This window comes from Malus domestica, chromosome 11, assembly GCF_042453785.1.
Source record: "Malus domestica chromosome 11, GDT2T_hap1".
NCBI classification, from domain to species: Eukaryota; Viridiplantae; Streptophyta; class Magnoliopsida; order Rosales; family Rosaceae; genus Malus; species Malus domestica.
This window is the reverse complement of record NC_091671.1, coordinates 13,703,093-13,724,558: the sequence shown is the minus strand read 5'-3', so window position 1 is coordinate 13,724,558 and position 21,466 is coordinate 13,703,093. Positions and strand designations below refer to the sequence as shown.

General features: G+C 37.5%; 2 protein-coding genes and 1 pseudogene across 2 annotated transcripts; all 3 read left to right on the top strand.

Annotated features, from left to right (window-relative positions):
- The first annotated feature begins 1,709 nt into the window (after window positions 1–1,709).
- Window positions 1,710–3,099, top strand: CKS1 (cyclin-dependent kinases regulatory subunit 1). Its single transcript, XM_008387267.3, has 4 exons — window positions 1,710–1,807; window positions 1,947–2,066; window positions 2,140–2,200; window positions 2,693–3,099. Exons 2-4 carry the CDS (start codon window positions 2,014–2,016, stop codon window positions 2,843–2,845), a joined length of 267 nt encoding a protein of 88 aa, XP_008385489.1. The 5' UTR covers window positions 1,710–1,807; window positions 1,947–2,013; the 3' UTR covers window positions 2,846–3,099.
- Window positions 3,100–4,224: 1,125 nt separating this feature from the next.
- LOC114819835 (uncharacterized) lies at window positions 4,225–13,790 on the top strand (annotated as a pseudogene).
- A 1,446-nt stretch (window positions 13,791–15,236) lies between these two features.
- Window positions 15,237–21,360, top strand: LOC103448044 (pheophorbide a oxygenase, chloroplastic). The gene is made up of 7 exons (XM_008387276.4): window positions 15,237–16,137; window positions 18,140–18,375; window positions 18,622–18,748; window positions 19,068–19,204; window positions 19,681–19,840; window positions 20,493–20,771; window positions 20,885–21,360. The coding sequence occupies exons 1-7, from the start codon at window positions 15,694–15,696 to the stop codon at window positions 21,137–21,139; spliced, it is 1,638 nt and encodes a 545-aa protein (XP_008385498.1). The 5' UTR covers window positions 15,237–15,693; the 3' UTR covers window positions 21,140–21,360.
- Window positions 21,361–21,466: the final 106 nt, after the last annotated feature.

Here is a 21,466-nt window from a genome sequence, read left to right as displayed (position 1 = left end):
GCATGTGGCCGTGCCTTGGCCGGCGCGTGGGACATCGAAAAATTATTCTAAAAATACGGGGATGTTTGTGGGGTTGAGTAGGCCACGTTGGTGTATTCAAATACCTCAATTGAGTAATGTATGAGAAGTTATTATCTAGTTGGTTTATGTGCTTAAAAAATAACGTTTAAATAATTGTTTCGCATATAGGTGAGACCTATCCTGAGGAAGTGCGCAGTCAAGCGAGACTCGGGGGCTACAACCCTTCTACATATCAGTGAGTGGACTTTTGGTTTTCAATATATATATATTGGGTATTTTTCCCAGAAAACTTAATTAAATGGTTTTATATTTTGAAATGCCATGTCAAATGCTCTCTATGTTTAATTGTGCATTAGTATGGTTATATATATTGTTGCTCGATACTGCGGACGCTCAAGTAAACTTCAGGTGAGTATATTGATGGTAATGATGGTAGTGACTAAAATAGTGCTAAGATATATTTCGAGCTTATTATCCTGCACCTCGGTGTTAGTGCTCCACCCGAGGACAGGGCCTAGCCTTCACGTGATCGTTCACCTCCTGCACCACACGCTCACCTTGGATCCAAGGCAGGTGCCAGCCTGTCGTACAGACCACTTTAGGTGGTTCCGACTTATAGGTGACTTGTGATACTTCGCATAGCCTTCACGTGACCGTAGCACTTGAGCGTATTTATTTACACCCAGCATGTCTTACATACCACTTTAGGTGGTTTCGACTTGTGTGCAGAGAACTAGTTGATGAGTTATAGATCCAGCCGTACAGGTCACGTTAGGTGACTCCGGCTGGCATACCAATTCATATTGGTTTATTTCACCTGGCTTACTTATTTCTTGTTGAGATTTGACATGGTATATTTGTGGAATTGTTATTTCGAATTTGGTTTTAAGATATAAACATGTATGCTATTTTTTGGGAATTATACAGGTTTTACGGCGAGGGGTTACTACTTTTGATAAGTGAAATGGTTTTGAAAAGCTTTGTTTTTGTCTACTCACACTTTCTGTTTTGCGCCCCTCCAGGTTTTAGGTAGGAATACTTGTTGGTGGCTTACGAGGATTTGACGGAGGTTCTGACAAATTACCACCAACGTAGGATCACCTTTGGGTGTTGTATAATTAGTATTAGTCCTGCTGGACTACACTTAGGCTACTTATGCTCGAGTTGTGCAATCACACTTAATGTCGCACTTGCACCTTATCTTATCTAGTGCTCTAATTGGTTTGATTTTTGTTTATTCGCATTTCTTATATTAATATTGCTTCTGCACTATGCACATGACTACGTCACCCTCACGTGACGCCCAGCATGCCTCGATCTAGATCGGGGTGTGTCAAAGGGAGTTCGGCTAAGTCATATAATGGGTAGCCTAATTTGGTATTAAATTCGTTATCCATGAGATTCAAATCTAAAACCTCTCAGTTCCAAGTGAAGAAAAATACCATCAGATCATAGTACTGAGTGACTGTGGTTTGGTGTAATTGGAAAAGAAAAACGAATTGCAATTGACTTGATATTTTAAACACACGTTTACCGTTGTGAGAGACTAATCACGAAAACAAATCAAAAGCGGGAAGTTTTTAGAATTTTGAAATTCAAAAACAATACATCCGGTGCTTCATCGCCCTTTTTTTCAAATAAATAAATATAAATAGAAAAAGCACATTTTAGAAAATCAAAATTACATAAATACCCCTCCCAAACTTCCCTTTTATTCCACCATCCCCCTCCCATCCCTCCTTTATTAAATTTTCACTCCCATTTTCTGTCGTCGACGCTCTCTGAGGTAAAAGCGCTCTCTCTCTCTCTCTCTCTCTCTCTATCTCTCTCTCTCTCTCTCTCTCTCTCTCTTCAGTTTGAATTTTACTCTCTCTCTAGAACTCCGATCTCTTTGTATTTCTTGAAAGTTGTCCTTTATTTGGCAGATTAAACTGAGAAATTTGAGAAACCCTGTTCGAGATTTTGCTTGAAATCGTGGTTTGGGATTGAACGATGGGTCAGATCCAGTACTCCGAGAAGTACTTCGATGATATCTACGAGTACAGGTATGCTCGTTTCTGATTCGTTTTTGTTTTTTTTTTTTTGCATTTTGATTTTTTTTTTTCAATGTTGGTACAGGCATGTGGTTCTTCCTCAGGATGTGGCTAAACTGCTCCCAAAGAATCGGCTTCTCTCTGAGGTAATTTATTGGGGTTTTTCACTATTTAATCATTGGATTTTTTTGTAATTTTATGTTCATTGGGTTCTTTGTGTTTTGTTAATTGGTACAATTGGTATGTATGATTGTGGAAATGAAAGATTTATTATCCCAATTGTAAAATGTATGAAACTCAGAACTTAGCGGCCATTATTTCGTTGGTTGGTGTAATTTGGTTAATTTTTTTATTTATGGAACCCAAATTAATTCTTTTTAGTTAGAACCCAATATTTAGAACACTTATGCATTGTTTTCTATTTTCTTCTTTGTTTCTGTGAAGATTTGATTGGTTGTTTGGTTGCCGAGGATAGAAAGTAAGGGGGGAAGAAGAATGAGATAGTGAGATATATGAGTGAATCAAGTTTTAAAATCAGAAGCATTTCATAACTTTAGTGAATCGTCTTTGTGTATGGTAAAATTTGGGTATCTGAATTTAATTAACACTTTATTGTATCTTTTTCCATTTTGATTTAGAATGAATGGCGTGCAATTGGGGTTCAGCAGAGCCGTGGTTGGGTGCACTACGCAATTCATCGCCCTGAGCCCCACATCATGCTCTTCAGGAGGCCACTGAACTATCAGCAACAGCAGGAGAACCAAGCAGCCCAGCAGGTTCTTGCAAAGTGACCCTTGTCTGCTCAACGACACTGTCATCTCTAGAACTGAAATGTTAGATAAACAGGTTTATCGTTTGTTCAAAAGTAATGTGCATGTTTGGATTATGGCACTGCAGTGTAATTCTCTCATTTGGAGAATTGTGGCGGGCAGTCACTGTTACTTAAGTAGGCTTTGGTGTTGACGTCTTAAACGTGTTGGTTCACTGCTTTATTGTGTGGATTTAGAACCGGTGGTGAATTTGAATGGTTATTGTTATCGATTTATGATTTGTGGCTCTACTTTTTCTGTTCTTATCTTTTAAGCGGTTGAGAAGCATAGCTGATCTCTCCATGTTGGCCTGAATGGCTGGAAATGGATTGTGTGCACTTAAGATAGTTTGGTTGGTTTGAAGTATGAGTTTGCTTCTCATCCATTGTCATTTTGTCGGAGAGGGGTACCGAGTTACCTAAAGGCTCGGTATAGTTGTCAGAATTTCATTTGAAGGCGGTTCTTGCGTTTTGTTGTGGATGTTTCTTTGATTCCTAATCAAAGAGATGAAATTGAAAACGTAGATGTTTGAATTATGACTAGGATTTTGCTAGAGAATTATGTGCTGAATTTGTTTTTAATCACCATTGGCAAGGTGAAAGAAAGGAAGAACGAACCAGTTCAATTAAGTGATAGACTTAGCTCATTTGTTGTAGTTTTATGTAAGCTTGGTTTTGTATCCTGGCCGGTCCGAACCTCTCCAATCGAGGGAGGGGGAAGCCGGCAGAGGAGCTGCGACTACCACCGACGGCTAAATGATTTTGAATTTATCTTATTTTTTGCAAGATTAATCTCATTATGAAATATAAAAGACGGTCTGGATTGACACATGATTATTTTTGAAATCCCTTAGTAGAAGGGAAGCTAGGAGAATAAGTGACAAAACAAACATAAAATGTGTACTGAAAAAAAAATTTATGTGACAAAATAGACCGTCTATTTTTTTCTCACGTACAAAGTAATTGTATTAAATACGTATATGTATTGTATATAATCCCTAAAACAAAGAGGTGTGCAAAAATTATTTTTGTTAAAAAACTTAACAATATAAACACAAAACAAACTATAATTACGAGTTGGTAGCCTAGTTGTAAATGGCGGATTGCGAGACTTTCTTCAAACTGCATCTGTTATATATATATATATATACAGAGAGCTTAAGGGGAGGGATCCCCATTTTTTGAAAAAAATGGGGATTAGGTGTGGGGCCCACTTCACATCTAATTTCAACGATCCGAACCGTTTATTTTATATATATATTGGCTGAGCTAGAATTTTACCATCGGAGCCCTATCTGGTTTATCAGTTGAGCATTTCCTTTCCCAGTTTTACAGTTGGCTGAACATTTTCTTTGATTAAACTTGGTGTGCGCATTAGTGATGAAAATGAACTAGATGTTTATTCTCACTTTGATACGGGGCTGTAATTTTCGAGGCATTATTTGGAACTGTTCAGTTGGAGCATGCCAAATAGTTAGTTTCATTGTCACTTAATTTTTCAATTAGTATCACTCAAGAATCCATCTGAATATAACACTTCTGTTCCTTGTTCACGTCATGTTTAGTTTCTTGTGGTACTCTCAATGGCCCGGTCACGGAATGCAGTTGTTGCTACTGGTTTGGTGATGTTTGCAGCTGCAGGTTTGGCATTTCCGTTTTACATGGCGTAAGTAGACTGTCATTTCAAAAACGATGAATACACACTATAGTTTTATGTTTATTCATGAGAAAAGAAGTTAGAATCATGTGGTTTTTGTTATCCAGGTCATCGCCAAAGCCTGTCATTGACCCATCAAAGCCGCTATCACCCCAGGCAACTTTTCGAGGGCCTTAGAGCAACTCCACCCTTGTTGGTTGCTTGGGGGACAGGCGAAGGGAAAGGGCCGAGGGCTGGTGGATAGGGCTCCAGCGTTGGGCAGCTCGAGGGCCAGATCCGTGGAGGATTGCTAGCCCTGCAGCCCAAGGTGGGTGTGACGTCAAGCTGACGCCAGGCCTGGCGTCAGTCTTTTTTTTATTTTTTTTGTGTCAAGTGCGTGCCTCTCACTCGTGAGTGGGGGCGCGTCAGCCGACAGCTTTACAGGGCATGGGGCCCGCACGCCAGTTTCAGCAGGTGACCGTTGGGAAGCCACGTGGCTTCCTACAGTCCGTTCAATCTCAACGGTTCTTTAATATGAGTCGTCCGATTTGAAACGGTAATAAAAAAAAAAGGGTAAAAGACTATTTACTACCCTCATGTTTTGTGGTTTTCAACATTTAGTACATCAAGTTTTTTTTCGTCTCGAATTCATACCTAAAGTGTAAATTTTAGAACAGTCTCATACATCCGTTAGTCAAACTGTTAAATCTACCGTTAATTGTGACGTGGCGCCCATGTGGACAATGACTAGGCGCCACGTGTCATCCACGTTTTTTTTTCTTCCTCATTCTCCTTCTTCCTTCCCCTTTTTCCTTCTTTTTTCTTCTCCTTCTCCTCCTTCTTCTTCCTCCGAATTTGGGGGAAGTTTTTTTTTTTTCTTCTTCTTTCTTCTTCCTCCTCCTTCTTCCTCCGACTGCAACTTTTTAATTTTTTTTTCTTCCTCCTTCTTCTCCTTCTTCCTTCTTCTTCCTCCGAATCTGGGGAAGATGAAGGTTTTTTTTTTCTTCTTTCTTCTTTCTTCTTTCTTCTTGCTTCTTCTTTCTTCTTCTTCCTCCTTCTTCTTCTTCTTCCTCCGACTACAACTTTTTTTTTCTTCCTTCTTCTTCTTCCTCCTTCCTTCCTCTTCTTCTCCTTCTTCCTTCTTCCTTCTTCTTCATCTTCCTCAAAAAAAAAAAAAACCTTCATCTTCCCCAGATTCAGAAGAAGAAGAAGGAAGAAGGAGAAGAAGGGGAACGAAGAATGAGGAAGGAGGAAGGAAGGAGGAAGGAAGAAGGAGAAGAAGGAGGAAGAAAAAAAAAGGTTGCAATTGGAGGAAGAAGAACAAGAAGAAAAAAACAAGAAGGAGGAAGAAGAAGAAAAAATTCCCCAGATTCGGAGGAAGAAGAAGAAGAAGGAGAAGGAGAATGAAGAAGAAGGAAGAAGGAGAAGAAGGGGAAGGAAGAAGAAGGAAGAAGAAGGAAGAAGGAGAAGAAGGGGAAGGAATGAGGAAGGAAGAAAAAAAAAAGTTGCAGAAGAAGGAAGGAGAAAGAAGAAAAGAAAAAAAAACGTGGATGACACGTAGTGCCCGGTCATTATCTACATGGACGCCATGTCACAATTAACGGCTGATTTAATAGTTTGACTAACGAATGTATGAGACTGTTCCAAAATTTACACTTTAAATATGAATCTGATACGAAAAAATTTGATGTACTAAATGTTGAAAACCACAAAACATGAGGATAGTAAATAATCTTTTACCAAAAAAAAAACTGATTTAATATCAACCGTTCGATCTGAGATCAACGGTTGATATTAATCTATTTTATAAATTAAAAAAATAGTTTTAAAATTAAGAAAAGTTACCGTTGTGACACGTGGCACAATTTGGAGTGTTGGAATTTAATTTTTTTTAAATCCAACGGCAGAGATTAATTATTTGAATAAAAAAAATTGTAAAATTGTAAAAAATCCGAAAAAAAATTCTGAAAATTAAAAAAAAAAAATGTTTCTACTTTTCTATAAATACCTTCTCATTATCATCTACCTTACACCACAATTTCATATGTTCTCAACTACTTTCAATCACATTCCTATCTTTCTCTCAAAGTTTCAATCCTTTTTTTTTCAACAAAATGACTACTGATGCAAGTACGAATTGGACGTCTCTTGAAGATGTTGCATTGTGTACTAGCTGGGTTGAAGTTACTAATAGTTCACGTACGAGTAATGAGATGTAGTTGCGAGAGATGTGGAGTCTTATTCATACCAATTATCTTGAGAAAATGGGTGAGAGTAGAACCAATGAATCGATGTCTAGTCGTTGGAAATTACTTAGTCAATCGTTGGAAATTACTTAGCCAATCGTTTACTATTTGGAGAGACGCTTTGACACAAACTAGTAGTAATCTTCGAAGTGAGGAAAATTACACGGATCAGGTAACAATATATTATTTATTTGGTTGTATTATACCCAAATTTACATTGTAATTATTTGTTTGTATTATTTATTTGTTACCTACTTTAATTATAATTATTTGTTTGTATTATTTATTTGTTACCTACTTTGATTATAATTAGTTGTTTGTATTATTTATTTGTTACCTACTTTGATTATAATTTTTTGTTTGTATTATTTATTTGTTACATACTTTAATTATAATTATTTTTTTGTATTATTTATTTGTTACCTACTGGTAGGGATTTTTACAAGTTATGTGAATGCGATAAAAACCTCCTATTTTACTTGCAAGAATCACAAGGTTATTGTAGTATAAACGGATCTCGCAAGGTCATTCTCCACAGGGATTATTAAATAATTTGAAACAAACCAGATTCCAATTAATGATTGTAAAGTAGAAATTTAGATGATTGATTTTATAACCTACTTAAATTAAAAACGAATTTAACTATTAATGATAAGACAATCTGCAATATTAAAACTAGAGAGAAAAGAAAACAGTTTTGAGAGAAATCAAATTAAGAAAGCACTAGGGTTCCACCATCACCTAGCAATCCTATGAATTTTTACCAATTACTTATGATCTGCACATGCCACTTTGAAGGTTAGATTTTCCTAATTCATATTCTACTTGGAACCTCCAACATAGAACGTATATCTAACATGCAACCCGTCCGGACGTTCGGATCAAATCTAAACATGAAAGACTCATTATGCGTTATGAAAATCATTTGAAAAACCATGCAATCCTTAAGACGTGATATTCATCCTAAGAGAAATTACAATTATTAATCACAAGAAGCCAGCGTCAATTTCAGGGAACTTTCCGACCAAAATTGCATCAAATTACTTTTCTAAAGATCCTAATGGTGATCAGGCATTAAAACAATTAGATAGTTTTTATCCCGGTGATTAACAATTCAAAGTACGCATGCAATCAATCATAAGCAATTAAATAAAAATCACATATTCATGCTAAGGCTCAAGGCTTCGCCCTAGCAATAGAAATTAGTTCCGCATATTCATAATTGAAATCATAGAAATATCTATTACGAAAATGATTGAAAACACCTTCAAGTAGAAAATCTTCAAAACCCTAGCACTTCTCTCTGTCTCCAATATTGCATAAAAATAAAGCGTCATCTGAAACTGTAGACGGCTAAGCAATATATTTACTCAGCCACCACCAAAAACCCTAGCCAACTGAAATTAATAAAAAACCCTAAATAAAAATAGTAAAATTCGTCTAAAATCTGAACAGCCACGTTTTGGCCCATAAGCTGCTCCAAAACTGGCCCAATATAGCTGGATTTGATGTTTGGAATATTCTGAACACTTTTCCAGAAGGCCACGAACCCATCCGAGGTCATCTTAGGCTCCAAAAACGTCATTTAAGCCCAAAAACGTCATTTTCCAGCACTGCGCACTGCTTCTTTATTTCATCGCCAGAAAATAACCGCTTGGTGGAAAAATCCAAAATTTTGATACGATCAAGCTAAGTGACTCACGAACGTCCTCCAACTGGAATTACTCCAAAATTCGTCCATTTGATCCTGTTTTGCTCCAGAGGAAGTCGAAAGTCCTATATTGAAAATACAATTCCAAGTATCAAAATTCTTCCAATATATTAACCAAAATATACTAAGATTAGGGTAAAATATATAATATAAAATCTACTCATCACCTACTTTGATTATAATTTTTTGTTTGTATTATTTATTTGTTACCTACTTTAATTATAATTATTTTTTTGTATTATTTATTTGTTACCTACTTTGATTATAATTATTTCTTCTCCCCCATTGTGTAGCTAATTCAAGCACAAGCTTGGTATGGTGCCAAAACCAAAACCAAAAATAAATCATTCAACTGGTGGGAATGTTGGAATATTGTCAAAGATTGTCCTAAATTCAGAATTGTGCATGTCAGTCCAGAAGTTGTCATGCACAACACCCTTCTACACTCTACACCTGATAATGGCTCGCATGAAGATGGTGCAGAAGAAGTGCCCGAAACGCCCATCCCTAAACAAGCGTCGGGTTCGACCCGTTATCCAATTAGGCCTCAAGGTAAGAAGGCTTCAAAGAGAAAAGGAAGTGCTTTCAAGGATGATTATGCAAAGTACATGGAAGAACTTACTCGCCATAGTGAATTGACTTTGGCGCGGGAAATGGCGAAATTTGAGGCTGATAAGGCTAGAGATGAGGCAAAAGCTGCAGCTGTTGAGAGAGAATTTCAAGCTAATGAAAGAGAAAGAGAGCTACTTAGGCAAGAAAGGGAACTGGTTAGAGAACAAAGAATGGCTCAACGAGATCGTGAGATTATGAACACGCTTTTAGAAGGGAAGTCTCCAAATTCTAAATATTTTTGGAAGTCGGAGAAAGAGGATGTGGTGCATAGGAGGCGTGCAAGAGGAGATGGTCCTAGCACAACAAGAGAAGATCATCCTAGCACCACAAATTGGTTAAGTTATGATGAATAGAGTACTTTTTGTAATCGGAGCCCATAGTTTTCCAATCACCTGGGTTGTAATTTATTATTTATTAAATTGAGTATTTTATGTTGTTTCCAATTTATTGAATTTAGTACTTTATTTAAAGTGAGAGTAAATTTATTTAATATGGTAATATATTTATACTATAAGAGAATCTTTATTCAAATGACATAAACACACCAAATAAAAAACTCACGAAATGAACTAAAATAAAACTCACCAAATAAAATTACATAAACACACCAAATAATAAAAAACTCACTAAAATAAAACACACCAAACCTCACTAAATGAACTAAAATAAAACACACCAAATAAAATTACATAAACATACCAAATAATAAAAAACACACTAAATGAACTGAATTATCTTCAGCTTGTTTCAATGCCCACTGGTGCTCTATGAAGTCATTTTGCCGGGCATTATTCATGTTTGGCCTTTGAAATGCAGTATATCATTGAATGACCATTTCATTGTAACGTCCATCCCTTTCTAATGGCTCATGTTGCACGGGCTCATCGGTGGCGTCATGAGCACAATATATGTGTTCTTGAATTTTTCATCGTGTCTGGCTCATATTCATCAACGACTTCATAATCGTACTCATCTTCCACAATAATGTTGTGAAAAATGATGCACGCCATCATGATGGATCGAAGCGATTCTACATCAAATAATATAGCAGCATCCCTAACGATCGCCCAGCGAGCTTGGAGGATACCGAAACAATGCTCCACATCCTTCCTGCATCCCTCTTGACAACTTGCAAAGTGTTTTTCCTTTGCACTTCACGGACGTGGCACTGTTTTGACAAATGTTGACCACCTTGAGTAAATGCTGTCAACTAGGTAGTATGGCCCGTCGTACATATGTTCGTTGACCTTATACGTGACTTTTGGTGCCTTTCCTTGCAGGACATCGTTGAACACTAGGGATTAGGCAACGATGTTGAGGTCATTTTGAGCTCCTGGAACCCCGAAAAAAGCGTGCCAAATCCATGTATCAAAAGATGCCACCGCCTCCAAAATGATAATTTTTGCTCCTTTTGTGTCTCCATAAGCGCCTTGCCATGCACTTGGATAGTTTTTCCACGTCCAATGCATACAATCAATGCTCCCAATCATCCTAAGAAAACCTCGTGATAGGAGCATATTTATACGACTTAGTTAGCTTGTTTTCGTGTATTTTCATAGTTAGTTTGTGTTTATTATAGTGTTTTAAGCTATTTTCGTGTGTTTGTAGGTCCATATGACAAAGTTAGCAAGAAAGTGCAATTTGGAGCATTTTGAGGCAGTTTTGGGCACCAAATGGATAGCTTATGAATGGAGCAAGATGGATGGATGAATTTGAAGTTCAAGAGGCTAGGAATATCCTGAAAAGAGTGAAGAAGTAAATCCAAGATAAAGAAGATAAGGAATCAGCTATAAGGAAGAACATTATCCAAAACCTTATCCAACCTTATCTTATCTAAACTAACCTTATCTTATCTTATCATATCCCAATCTTATCATGCCTTAAATCCAGCTGCAAGGGGGACTCCTTATCACATTAGAATGCCTAATATCTTATTCTAGAAGCCCTGAAATATTGCAAATAACCTGATCCTTCTTCCCCCTAGAAATCTAACGAATTTCCTACTCCTTTTCATCATTGGAATCTGATGAGAATTGTCCTTGTTCTTTGCTGATTTGGAGTCCTAATTCAAACCTTTTTGCTGTGCCTTTTCTCCCTATAAATACATATTTTCTGCCACAATTCAAACCACCACCCTCTACCATTAAATCACCACACCATCCACCACAATTTCGTGCACCACATATACAAGAGCTAAAACATCAGAAAATACATACTTATGCGCAGATTTGCAAGAAAGGAAAGAGAGGAGACCCTTGGAGTCGTGCCCTGCCATTCAAGCTTGGATTGCTGGATGTTTCTAGGTGTATTCTATCCTTTGTTTTAGTTCAATGTTTGTTTTAATTTGGTTTTATCTTTTCACAGACATGAGGAACTAATTTCTTTTTAGTTAGAGGTGAATTCGAAGCCATGATTATATGCTTTATATGAATTGATTACATCCAATTATTGTTTCTTGAGTCTTGAATGTAATTTGCTTATCTGAGTTATTAAAACTTGTTTGTGTATGTTGATTGAGGGTCGACACTTAATTTGCATGCATAAACTTGATGCTAGAGTATAAGGGAGTTTCACCTAATCGTTATGAACTTATATTCACAAGTAGTGGAGGTTGCTAGTCATGATCGTGTTAAGTGAATCCTTGACATGAGTATCATGTTTTTCATAATTACGAATGTCTCGTCAATGCTTATGATTTTCAAAGAACTTAATGACCTTTGATATGTTTTCTATCATGCTTTTCATAGTTAGGAGACTTGATAAGGATAATTTGGTTGTGATGCGTATCCCGTCCAATTCAATGAAATAAGGAAAATCTGATGGTTAATTTGTGCTGTCACGGTTAACTTGAGGTGTTGTCATTCATGGTTTAAAGGAACAATACTGGAAATTGGTTTATATGCATATGTCATGTGTGGAGAATGACCCTCTAACTAGCCATTCACCAATTTAATTCACCAATTTCGTCCAAAGTATTTAGAGTCTTTAATTCTGTTTAGTTTTACTTTAAATTCGTCAAAAACCCAATCCCCTTTACTTTGTTGAGTCAAGTTAGTTAGAATCTGTCCAATTTGTGTTTTTAAGTGTTTTTAAGTATTTTGAGTCAAGTTAAAATCAATTTTCGTCCAATTCACCCTCTAGTGTCTAGTTTAAGTCTATTTGATTGTTTTGTGTTGTTTTGAGTCTTTTTAGTTTGTTTTGAGTTCTTTGAGTCTAGTTAAGTGTTTTTAAGTCTAGTTTTGTATTTTTGAGTCATATTTGTGTAGATTAGCAGCCCTAGTTAATCCTCGGCCTAGAACGATCCCTACTTGTATATACTACAACTATCCTAATAGGGTTTAATTTGTGTGTTAGAATATTTCACATCACCTCTCATCTCGGCCTTCTTCAAAAGCCTTTCCAAGTCCATGTGAGTATGTTTCCAGAGGTACTCTGCAGTGTAGATAGATTCAATTGCTCCGCAAAACCTCATCAGGGACTCAAGAATGGTTGATTTCCCCATCCTCGCTATCTCATCCACTTGGTCTGCATATGCTCCATACGCAAGCATCCGCAACACAATAGTAATTTTTTGCTCGAGAGGAGACCCATAGCACCACAAGCATCCTTTGTTTGCACAAAGTAAGAATCATGGTTGCAAACAGCAATCATGATTTTGTTGAACAAATGTCGTTCTATTCTAAAACGACGTCTGAAGTACGTATCAGGAAATGCATTATTATGGATAAAATAATCGTCCAACAGCTCCACACCTTGTTGTTGCCTACTTCTATCAAGGTTTCCAGAATGGGTGGGCCTGCATATCTGAGCCATAGCTTGGATGACTCGACGGGAATGTGAGTTTCTGACCATTCTTGCTTCATCGTCTCTCCTTCTCCGCTCCTCATCCTTTTCCTTTTCATTTTGGGCTATATGGAGATTGAACATTCCTTCATATAGGTTAAACAATTCTTCCTCTTCTTGATTGATTTCCCACATCATGCTTAAAGAAAAAGACATTGTAAGTAGAAACTATGAATAATGATATAGATTTTGATTTGGTGAAGAAGGAAGTAGAAACTATAAATAATGATAAAGATATTGAGAAAATTGGTGTGAGATTTAAAAGGATGGATGATGGATTATATGGAGGATTCTGAAATGATTAGGTTGTAGATAGTGCCACGTGACATGCCGTTATTCGTTAAAAATCTAATCGAAATCTATCCTAAAAGATTTTGAAAAGAAAACGACACGTGGCATGACGACATTGGATAAAAATCTTATTGAAATCCATCACCAATAATTATCTTTTCGGATAATGACACGTGGCGCAATGAGAACGATTTAAAATCTGATTGAAATCTATCCTCAAAGATTCTGAAAAGATAACGACACGTGGCACGATGACATTGAATAAAAATCTTATCGAAATCTATGACCAATAATAGTCGTTTTGGGTAAATGACACGTTGCACAACGATAACGATTTAAAATATCTTATCCGAAATTACAAATAAATTTATTTAGTATTATTTTGTAAAAAAAAAATTAATAATATTTTATTGCCTATTGCCATGGCTATTCAAGTGCAACGGTGGAGATGCAAAAGATAGTTACTGTTCAAGGGTGGATTGAATAGTGGATTGCCTGGGGGGAGGGCTCCAATGGTGGAGTTGCTCTTATATAAAACACTGGCTCTCGCGACGTTGGACCTGTCTATCAGACATACCCAAATAAGTGATCACCATGGTATGATATCTGCTCTTGGGAGTACGTATAAGTAAACACTATCGTGCGTTATGCCTGAGTTGAATCATTTCGGAATGAGTAATGTTATTCATACCATATTTTTATACCACATTTCTATTCCACCTTAGGTGGCATCTGATGTGAACAGCCACATTATTTGAAAAATTTGCAAAACCCAAGGAAATGAAGGAGAAAGACAAATATACCACAATCATCATTTAATTAATTAGTTTTTCTTAATTATTAGTTTATTAAATAATGAACTAAATTTAAAAATTTGATTAATTCAAATGATGTGGTTGTCCGCATCAATTGCCACTGAAAATGTGGTACAAAAACATGGTATGAATAACATTACTTTTTCAAAATTTGCTTTTCCAGATGAAAGGGACATATCTGTATTTTCGACCGAGAAGGTCTCTCTTGAGTTACAAATAGATGACGTAGAAATCCAACATTCTTCTGGTGCTCACTTTTAGTCCTTACCAAATATCAGTGCAGCCTTTGTTTCGTGGTTCATTTTAGTGGCTTGACCTACATAGAACTAGATCACATGGTAATGTGGTGTGTACAAATTCTCTGTACAAGACTTATGTCCTTACCAAATACGATTTTGCACCGATAATGTTGTTAGTGATGATATTCGCACATTATCGAGTTAATATAAGCGGCTATTTTAAGACCCTTGTTCAAAGGGCGTATGTTTAGACAATATGTTTCTCACACCTATGAGATGAAAATTCTATTGGGCTAGGGATCTGATGTCCCCAAACTTGTGTCTCTATCAGTGTCTCTTTTATAATTTTTCGACATGTGTCGTTTAGTTTAAGTCCAAGTTAACACTGTCAAAGTTTCATTAGATTAAATAAATTAAAATAAAAAATTAAAGAAAATAAAACCAAAAAGGATTGGAAGTGTAAGGGACGGGAGATCTGGGGGCAGAGAGGGGTTGGGGGACAGGGGCGATAATGATAGCCTGTTGAGAGTTAGGGTTTGGAGGGAGGTTGATGGCGGGAGCACGGATTTGGCGAGAGCACGGATTGTGCGGTAGTTTGGGCGACGGGAGATGTCGGCGAAGGAGGGGGGAGCGGCCATAGGGGTTGGATTTGCAGTAGTAATGAAAATGGCGATGGCGGTGGTGCTCCAATTTTCAGGAAGTGGGTTGGGTCTCCATTTTCGGAGGAAGTGGAGGGAGAAAAAGAATGGAATTCAAACTGGGAGACAGACTGTTTCTATCATGACTATTTGAAAAGAGAGAAAAATGACGAGGAGAGAGAGAAGGATGTTCCGATAACAAATTACTGTGTGTTGGGGAGGGTGTGGCGGTCGGATTGGTGTTGGTGGGGAGTTTGAGTGACTGTTGGTTTTATTTTCTTTAACATTTAGTTTTAATTTATTTAATCTTGAAACTTTGACAGTGTGAATTTAGAGTTAAACTAAAAGACACTTGTTAAAAAATTGTAACAAGACACGGATAGAGACACAAGTTTGGGGACAGATCCCTGGCCATTCCCATGTATGACATTCAACCGTTAATTAATCTTGATTTTTCTCTTAACTCACGTCCTTGTCTCATGGTCTGAAGTCCGAATCAGCAGATTGTGATTTTTTTTTCAACGGTGGCTCACTAGTGGCCGGCACTGTCACCACCCAACAAAACCTAACCAATGAGATCTTGCAAGTCACAAATTACAATGCATCTCGCACACAATTTTCCCACCGAAATTACCGTTGGAACTCTCTAGCTCTATCCAGGCACAGACAAACGGGAACTCATTTCAAACTTGCACGCAAACCTCTCTCTCTCTACTTTTTAGCAGAAAATCAGAGAACTGAAGCGTGAGAAACAAACCCACTAAATCTCTGAAGACACCCCCTACGGTCTTCACACTATCATGGCATTTTCTCTATCTTCCTTTGCATCTCCTACAATCTTCACACTATCATCGCCGCCATCGCCACCCGCCAGATCTCTCAAGACACCCTCTTTCTTGATCTCCACCAAAAACCCAAATCGTAACTTACCAGGCAGAGCGAAAAATCTACCTCCTCTGAGAGTAGCTGCGCCTGCATCGCCGCCGCCACAAACCGCTGACCCAGAAGGACAGAGGGAACCGGACGGCGAAGATTACGGAGCTGAGGACGAGATTGAAGACGCGACATCGACGAGCAAGTTCAATTGGAGGGATCATTGGTACCCAGTTTCTTTGATTGAAGATTTGGACCCTCGGTTGCCGACCCCATTTCAGCTTCTGGGTCGAGACCTTGCTATCTGGTACGATGGTGAATCGTGGGTCGCTTTCGATGACAGATGCCCTCATCGCCTCGCCCCCTTATCTGTAAGCTTCTTGGTTGTGTTTGGTTGCTGAGATTTTGGAGGAAAAACCCTCCAATCTCATGATTGGTCTTTGGGATTGCTGTTGAAGAAGAAATTTTTTTAATTATGACGGAAAATGTTACACCACGTGTTTTTATGTAAATGGTAAAAAAATTTATTTTTTTTAGTTATTAACTTTTTAACCCACATTCCACCATTTATATAACATCGTGTTTTTATGTAAATGTTGAAAATTGTTATTTTTCTAAGTTATTAACTTTTAACACACATTTCAGCATTTATATAATAATGATATTACCTCGTGTGCCGGTTACACTGAAAAATCTCTCGTAGAAGAAGGCAATAAAATGCTCCAAGTTGGAGTGTTTGTTTGGCTGAAAAGTCTCACTGCCCTAGACTAGACTAATAATTAGTCTAAACCAGTGTTTGTTACTCGGAAGGACTGGTTTTAATGGGATTAAATTTCACTCGCTCCGACTAGCCTCGCTAAAAGTTCTTAGCGAGACCCCCCGAATTCCTGATGAGTGCTAAGACCTTCCTCCTTCTCGCCTAATCCGGCGTCACCCACCACCTCCCGCCAGTCCTCGTCCTCGTCCTGCTCGACGACCTTGCCGGACCATCCCACTGGCCGCCGTCGCGTCCTCGTAAGTCTCCGGCCACTTTCCTCTTCCAATTCCTCTTCTTCCTTGTCTACTTGTTAGAGGCGCCGCCGCTTCTCTCAACCTCTCAAAACTCTCGAACTCTGAAATCTTCGTCGCCCCTTACCTCACACTCACTCTGTTGTTGTAAAGTAAGTTCTCATAAATCTCTATCTCTCTCTTTCTCTCTCTGTGTTGTTTCTCTGCTAATTGGGATTTTGTATTTTGTTTTGATTTTTTTTTTTTGCACTTTATTTGCATTGTTTTTCGTTACAAGTTCAGATTTTTTTTGTCATTTGTTTGAATTAAAATTGTACCATTTCTTATCATAAATTTGCTTAAGCAGCTCAAATAGTCATTAGTATAATTAATTAAATTTATTAGAAATTATGATGTTCTTTGTTGCAGAGCATATATTCATTTGTATGTCGTTAAATTTGCCAGAGGAAAAAGAAAGTAACAATTTTTCGTTAAATGGGATAAGGCGGGGGTGGGGCGGAAACCATGCGGTTATGGGAGGGTTTGGGCGGAAACGCCAATTACAGCGTCGGGCACGGTTATTTTCTGAAATTATGTAAATTGTTTTGTTCTTCTTGGTTTAGTAACAAGTAACAACTGCCCTACAATGGTGTCATACTTGTTTCATATTGAGAATGTTGAGTTTAGTTCTCAACGACTCGAATCAGTGGCAATGAGTATATATGTGAGTATGAGTTTTTCTACATTTATATTTTGTATAGGGAATTGCTATAGATTGTTCTCTTTATTCTTTTAACAATTTGTAAATTTCTTTGTTCTCTCCATAAATGGGGGTAAGGCTAGCCGACATTCACCTCTCCCAGACCCTGCGTAAAGCGGGAGCCTTGTGCACTGGGTACGACAAACAAATCATCTTACAGGTTTAGGTTTGACTAGTTCAGATATCTAGATTGTTCTCTTTACTTTAATAATTAGAAACAGGAAGTGATTACTTCAGATATGGACATTTGCTTCTTGATTCATAGTTCTTGTATGTGACAGTACTATTTTCATTATCCTGCTTCTTAGTCCAACACTGCATCAAACACTTCACTAAGCTAGTCCAACTTAGTCTAGTCTAAGCCAGTCCAGTTTAGTCCTTGAAGCTAGTCCAGTCCGAGACAGTCCAGTGCAACAAACACATTAGTGGCTGAACTCTTACTCGTGTTTCAATTTGGTCATTGCATTAAATGATTAGGTTTACTAAAATTGGTACCATTGGGTTTAGGCATTGCCCGTGATCAAATAAGCTTCATGAAACGTAGCATCCAATTGCGTTTAAAGTTTCGGATGATTAAGTGAGGAATAGGGTTCATGGTTTTCAATTGAGTTATTTTGATTTTGCAGGAAGGACGGATTGATGAAGGCGGAAACTTGCAGTGTTCATACCATGGATGGTCATTTGATGGGTGTGGATCATGTGTTAAGATTCCTCAAGCTTCATCTGAAGGCCCTGAATCTCGTGCTGTTCGGTCTCCAAGAGCATGCGCTACGAGGTTTCCTACGCTGGTGTCTCAAGGCCTGCTCTTTGTTTGGCCGGATGAGAATGGTTGGGAAAGAGCTAATGCCACCAAGCCTACCATGTAATTGATTCATGTTATATCGCTTTTGTGAATCTTTAATTTATAAATATAGTGATTAGGATTGTTGTCGTTAATTTACAAATATAGTGATTAGGATTGTTGTCTTTAATTTATAAATATAGTGATTAGGATTGTTGAATACTGTGTTTGAAGTGTTTTTTTAACTGTTTAATATGGGTAGTTGTTAATTGTTATGTTCCGAATAATTTAATGATCTTTTGATGATGGTAATTGTTTAATGTTTAGGCTACCTGATGAATTTAGTAAACCTGAGTTTTCGTCAGTGACAATCCAGCGTGATCTGTTCTATGGCTATGATACCCTCATGGAAAATGTCTCTGATCCTTCCCACATTGACTTCGCTCATCACAAGGTATACAACTGGATCTAAACCTGGAGTCTCTTTCATTTTTTGGTATTCAAGCAAATCTCTTGGTACGTTCTTTGAGTAGTTAAAGGCATGCAGTTAGAATCGTAATGGTGAATGCTAGTAAAATGAGCATATTCTAAGAGGACAAATGTTCTGAAGTTTCTTATACGCATTTGTGCCTGTTCTATGTTTTATGAACTTTTGCTGCATATCAGTCTGAGGCTCTTTGCATGCATTTTTTTCCTTCGAAACTTGGAAATTTAAGTACACTTTCTGATAGATGGAAATTTCCATTTTGCTTAATGGTGAAATCACTTATCAGGTCACCGGAAGGAGAGATAGAGCCAAACCTTTGCCATTTAAACTCGAGGATAGTGGTCCTTGGGGTTTTTCTGGAGCAAATGAAGGCAACCCACGGATTACTGCTGAGTTTATAGCACCTTGCTATTATTTGAATAAGTAAGTTCATCATCCTCGTAGAAGCAGTAAATGATACAACATTGTAGATATGAATTATGTTTGTTCTGGACTTACATGTCATCAACTCCTTGATTTCTTCATATGTAATTGATGTAGGGCTACAACATTAGTAAAGTCTAATGTTTGTCGGCTAGGAATCTTGAGCTGTTTCTTAGTTTGGTTTTGTAAGAATACTTCCAAACCAAAATCGAACTGAGAAACTTCCAAGAAAATGTGACGCTTAAACATCAATCTTCCTCATTGAAGAAATATTTGTCAGTTCTACAAAATTTACAAAGGATTGTCATATCGTTTGAGAGCAATATGGCATGTCCTAGAGGCATTCTCTAGTCCTTTATTTGTAGAACATACATAACCATGAAAACTCCATCCATAATATATTTTATCTGGTCTTATTGTAATTAATTACTTGCTTCTAAAACTAAACATACTTGGTTTCCTTTTCTTGTACCCAGAATAGAGATTGACACAAAGCTTCCAGTAGTTGGAGATCAAAAATGGGTTATATGGATTTGCTCCTTCAACGTTCCAATGGCACCAGGGAAGACTCGCTCTATTGTATGTAGTGCTCGAAACTTCTTCCAGTTTAGCATGCCAGGGCCCGCTTGGTGGCAGGTAAGAAATTTGTGGTTGTCTTATTTCGTACTTTGTACTTCATAACAACATCTTAGGTGAACCAGCACATCTTGTCCAGCAAGTTGATCCTTATTGGTGGAAATTGAAATCTCTCATGTTTAAGTAAATTTCTTTTTCTCATTATAAGTTGGGTTCGGACAATATTTCCAAATGCTGAGAGGATATGTGAAGTTTCTCCTTCGGGCACTTGGTGTTTAGCTTTTCTGATTGACAAACACTGATTCCATGAAATAAGTTGTGTGATTAGTTATAAAACCATAGAAGAAGGGTTTAAAGTTATAAAACCATAGAAGAAGGGTTTAAAGTTATAAAACCATAGAAGAAGGGTTTAACTTTTCTTATTGGCGAACACCAATCCCAGCATCGGATGCCATATAAGCTAAGAAACAATATCACTTTTGAATGAGCTTCCAAAGACTCTTAACTTTGATTTGTGTGAAATATATTGATCTTGCTTGCTTTCATTCTTTGCTTCTACTGATTTTTTAGCTTAATAACACTGAACCAATCTGAAACACAACGTTCATAAGAGGCTTAAAGTTCATGTTTGTCTTTTATTTTTTTCCTTCTTCAAAGTTTATATCCTTACAACCTTGGTTTTCCATAATTTTTCATCATGTAATTGTTTCAGGTGGTTCCTAGATGGCAAGAGCATTGGACTTCAAATAAGGTTTATGACGGAGACATGATTGTCCTTCAGGGCCAAGAGAAGGTCTTTCATGCCAAATCCAAGGATGAATCTGGTGATGTTAATCAGCAGTACACAAAAATCACATTTACTCCGACACAAGCAGATCGTCTTGTCTTGGCATTTCGAAACTGGCTGAGGCGGCATGGCAACAGCCAACCCGAGTGGTTTGGTACTTGTGACCAACAACCCTTACCGTCAATGGTTTTATCAAAACGTCAGGTGAGGAGCCTTTCTCCCACTCAGAGAAAATAAACACATAAGCAGTTCATTCATTTCTCGCAATGAAAACTAGATTATGGTTTCCGGGTTTCTATTTTCAATTTGCTATGCAGATGCTGGATAGATTCGAGCAGCACACCCTCAAATGCTCCTCGTGTAAGAAAGCTTATACAGCATTCCAGACATGGCAGAAGCTGCTAGTAGGGGCAACCGTTGTTTTCTGTGCATCAACCGGGATTCCTTCGGATCTGCAGCTACGGATCATTTTGGCAGGTTTTGCGCTTCTGAGTGCTGGCTTGGCTTACGCTTTGCATGAACTCGAAAAGAATTTCGTGTTTGTAGATTATGTACATGCTGACATTAATTAGAGTTGCGGATTATGATCGACGGGCTGGCACCAAGCGCCTAAGCTGCCTCGGTGGATTTAAGTAATTTTATTATACATCATATAAATTAATTCAATTTACTACATAATATGTAAATAAACATTGAATATGTTAGTATTTTTAAAAGAAAAATATGGGTAAGAAAATATGTATAATTTTAGACACTTTGTATAATTTTCTAAGCCAATAAATTGTTTTGGGCCTTTTTCATTAATAAAATGCAAGGTTGGGCCTTGTAGTCTTTGTTTCACCTTTGAATATAATTGTCCAGTCCATTATAGATTGGGCGCAATGGAAGCCAACCAAAAC

Bases quoted from the DNA above. Each gene is read 5' to 3' on its own strand.
- CKS1 (XM_008387267.3), top strand. From the start codon at position 2,014: ATGGGTCAGATCCAGTACTCCGAGAAGTACTTCGATGATATCTACGAG. The intron at 2,067-2,139 runs GTATGCTCGTTT...ATGTTGGTACAG, and splicing joins GATGATATCTACGAGTACAG to GCATGTGGTTCTTCCTCAGG. The intron at 2,201-2,692 runs GTAATTTATTGG...ATTTTGATTTAG, and splicing joins AGAATCGGCTTCTCTCTGAG to AATGAATGGCGTGCAATTGG.
- LOC103448044 (XM_008387276.4), top strand. From the start codon at position 15,694: ATGGCATTTTCTCTATCTTCCTTTGCATCTCCTACAATCTTCACACTA. The intron at 18,749-19,067 runs GTATACAACTGG...ATCACTTATCAG, and splicing joins TTGACTTCGCTCATCACAAG to GTCACCGGAAGGAGAGATAG. The intron at 20,772-20,884 runs GTGAGGAGCCTT...TTTGCTATGCAG, and splicing joins TGGTTTTATCAAAACGTCAG to ATGCTGGATAGATTCGAGCA.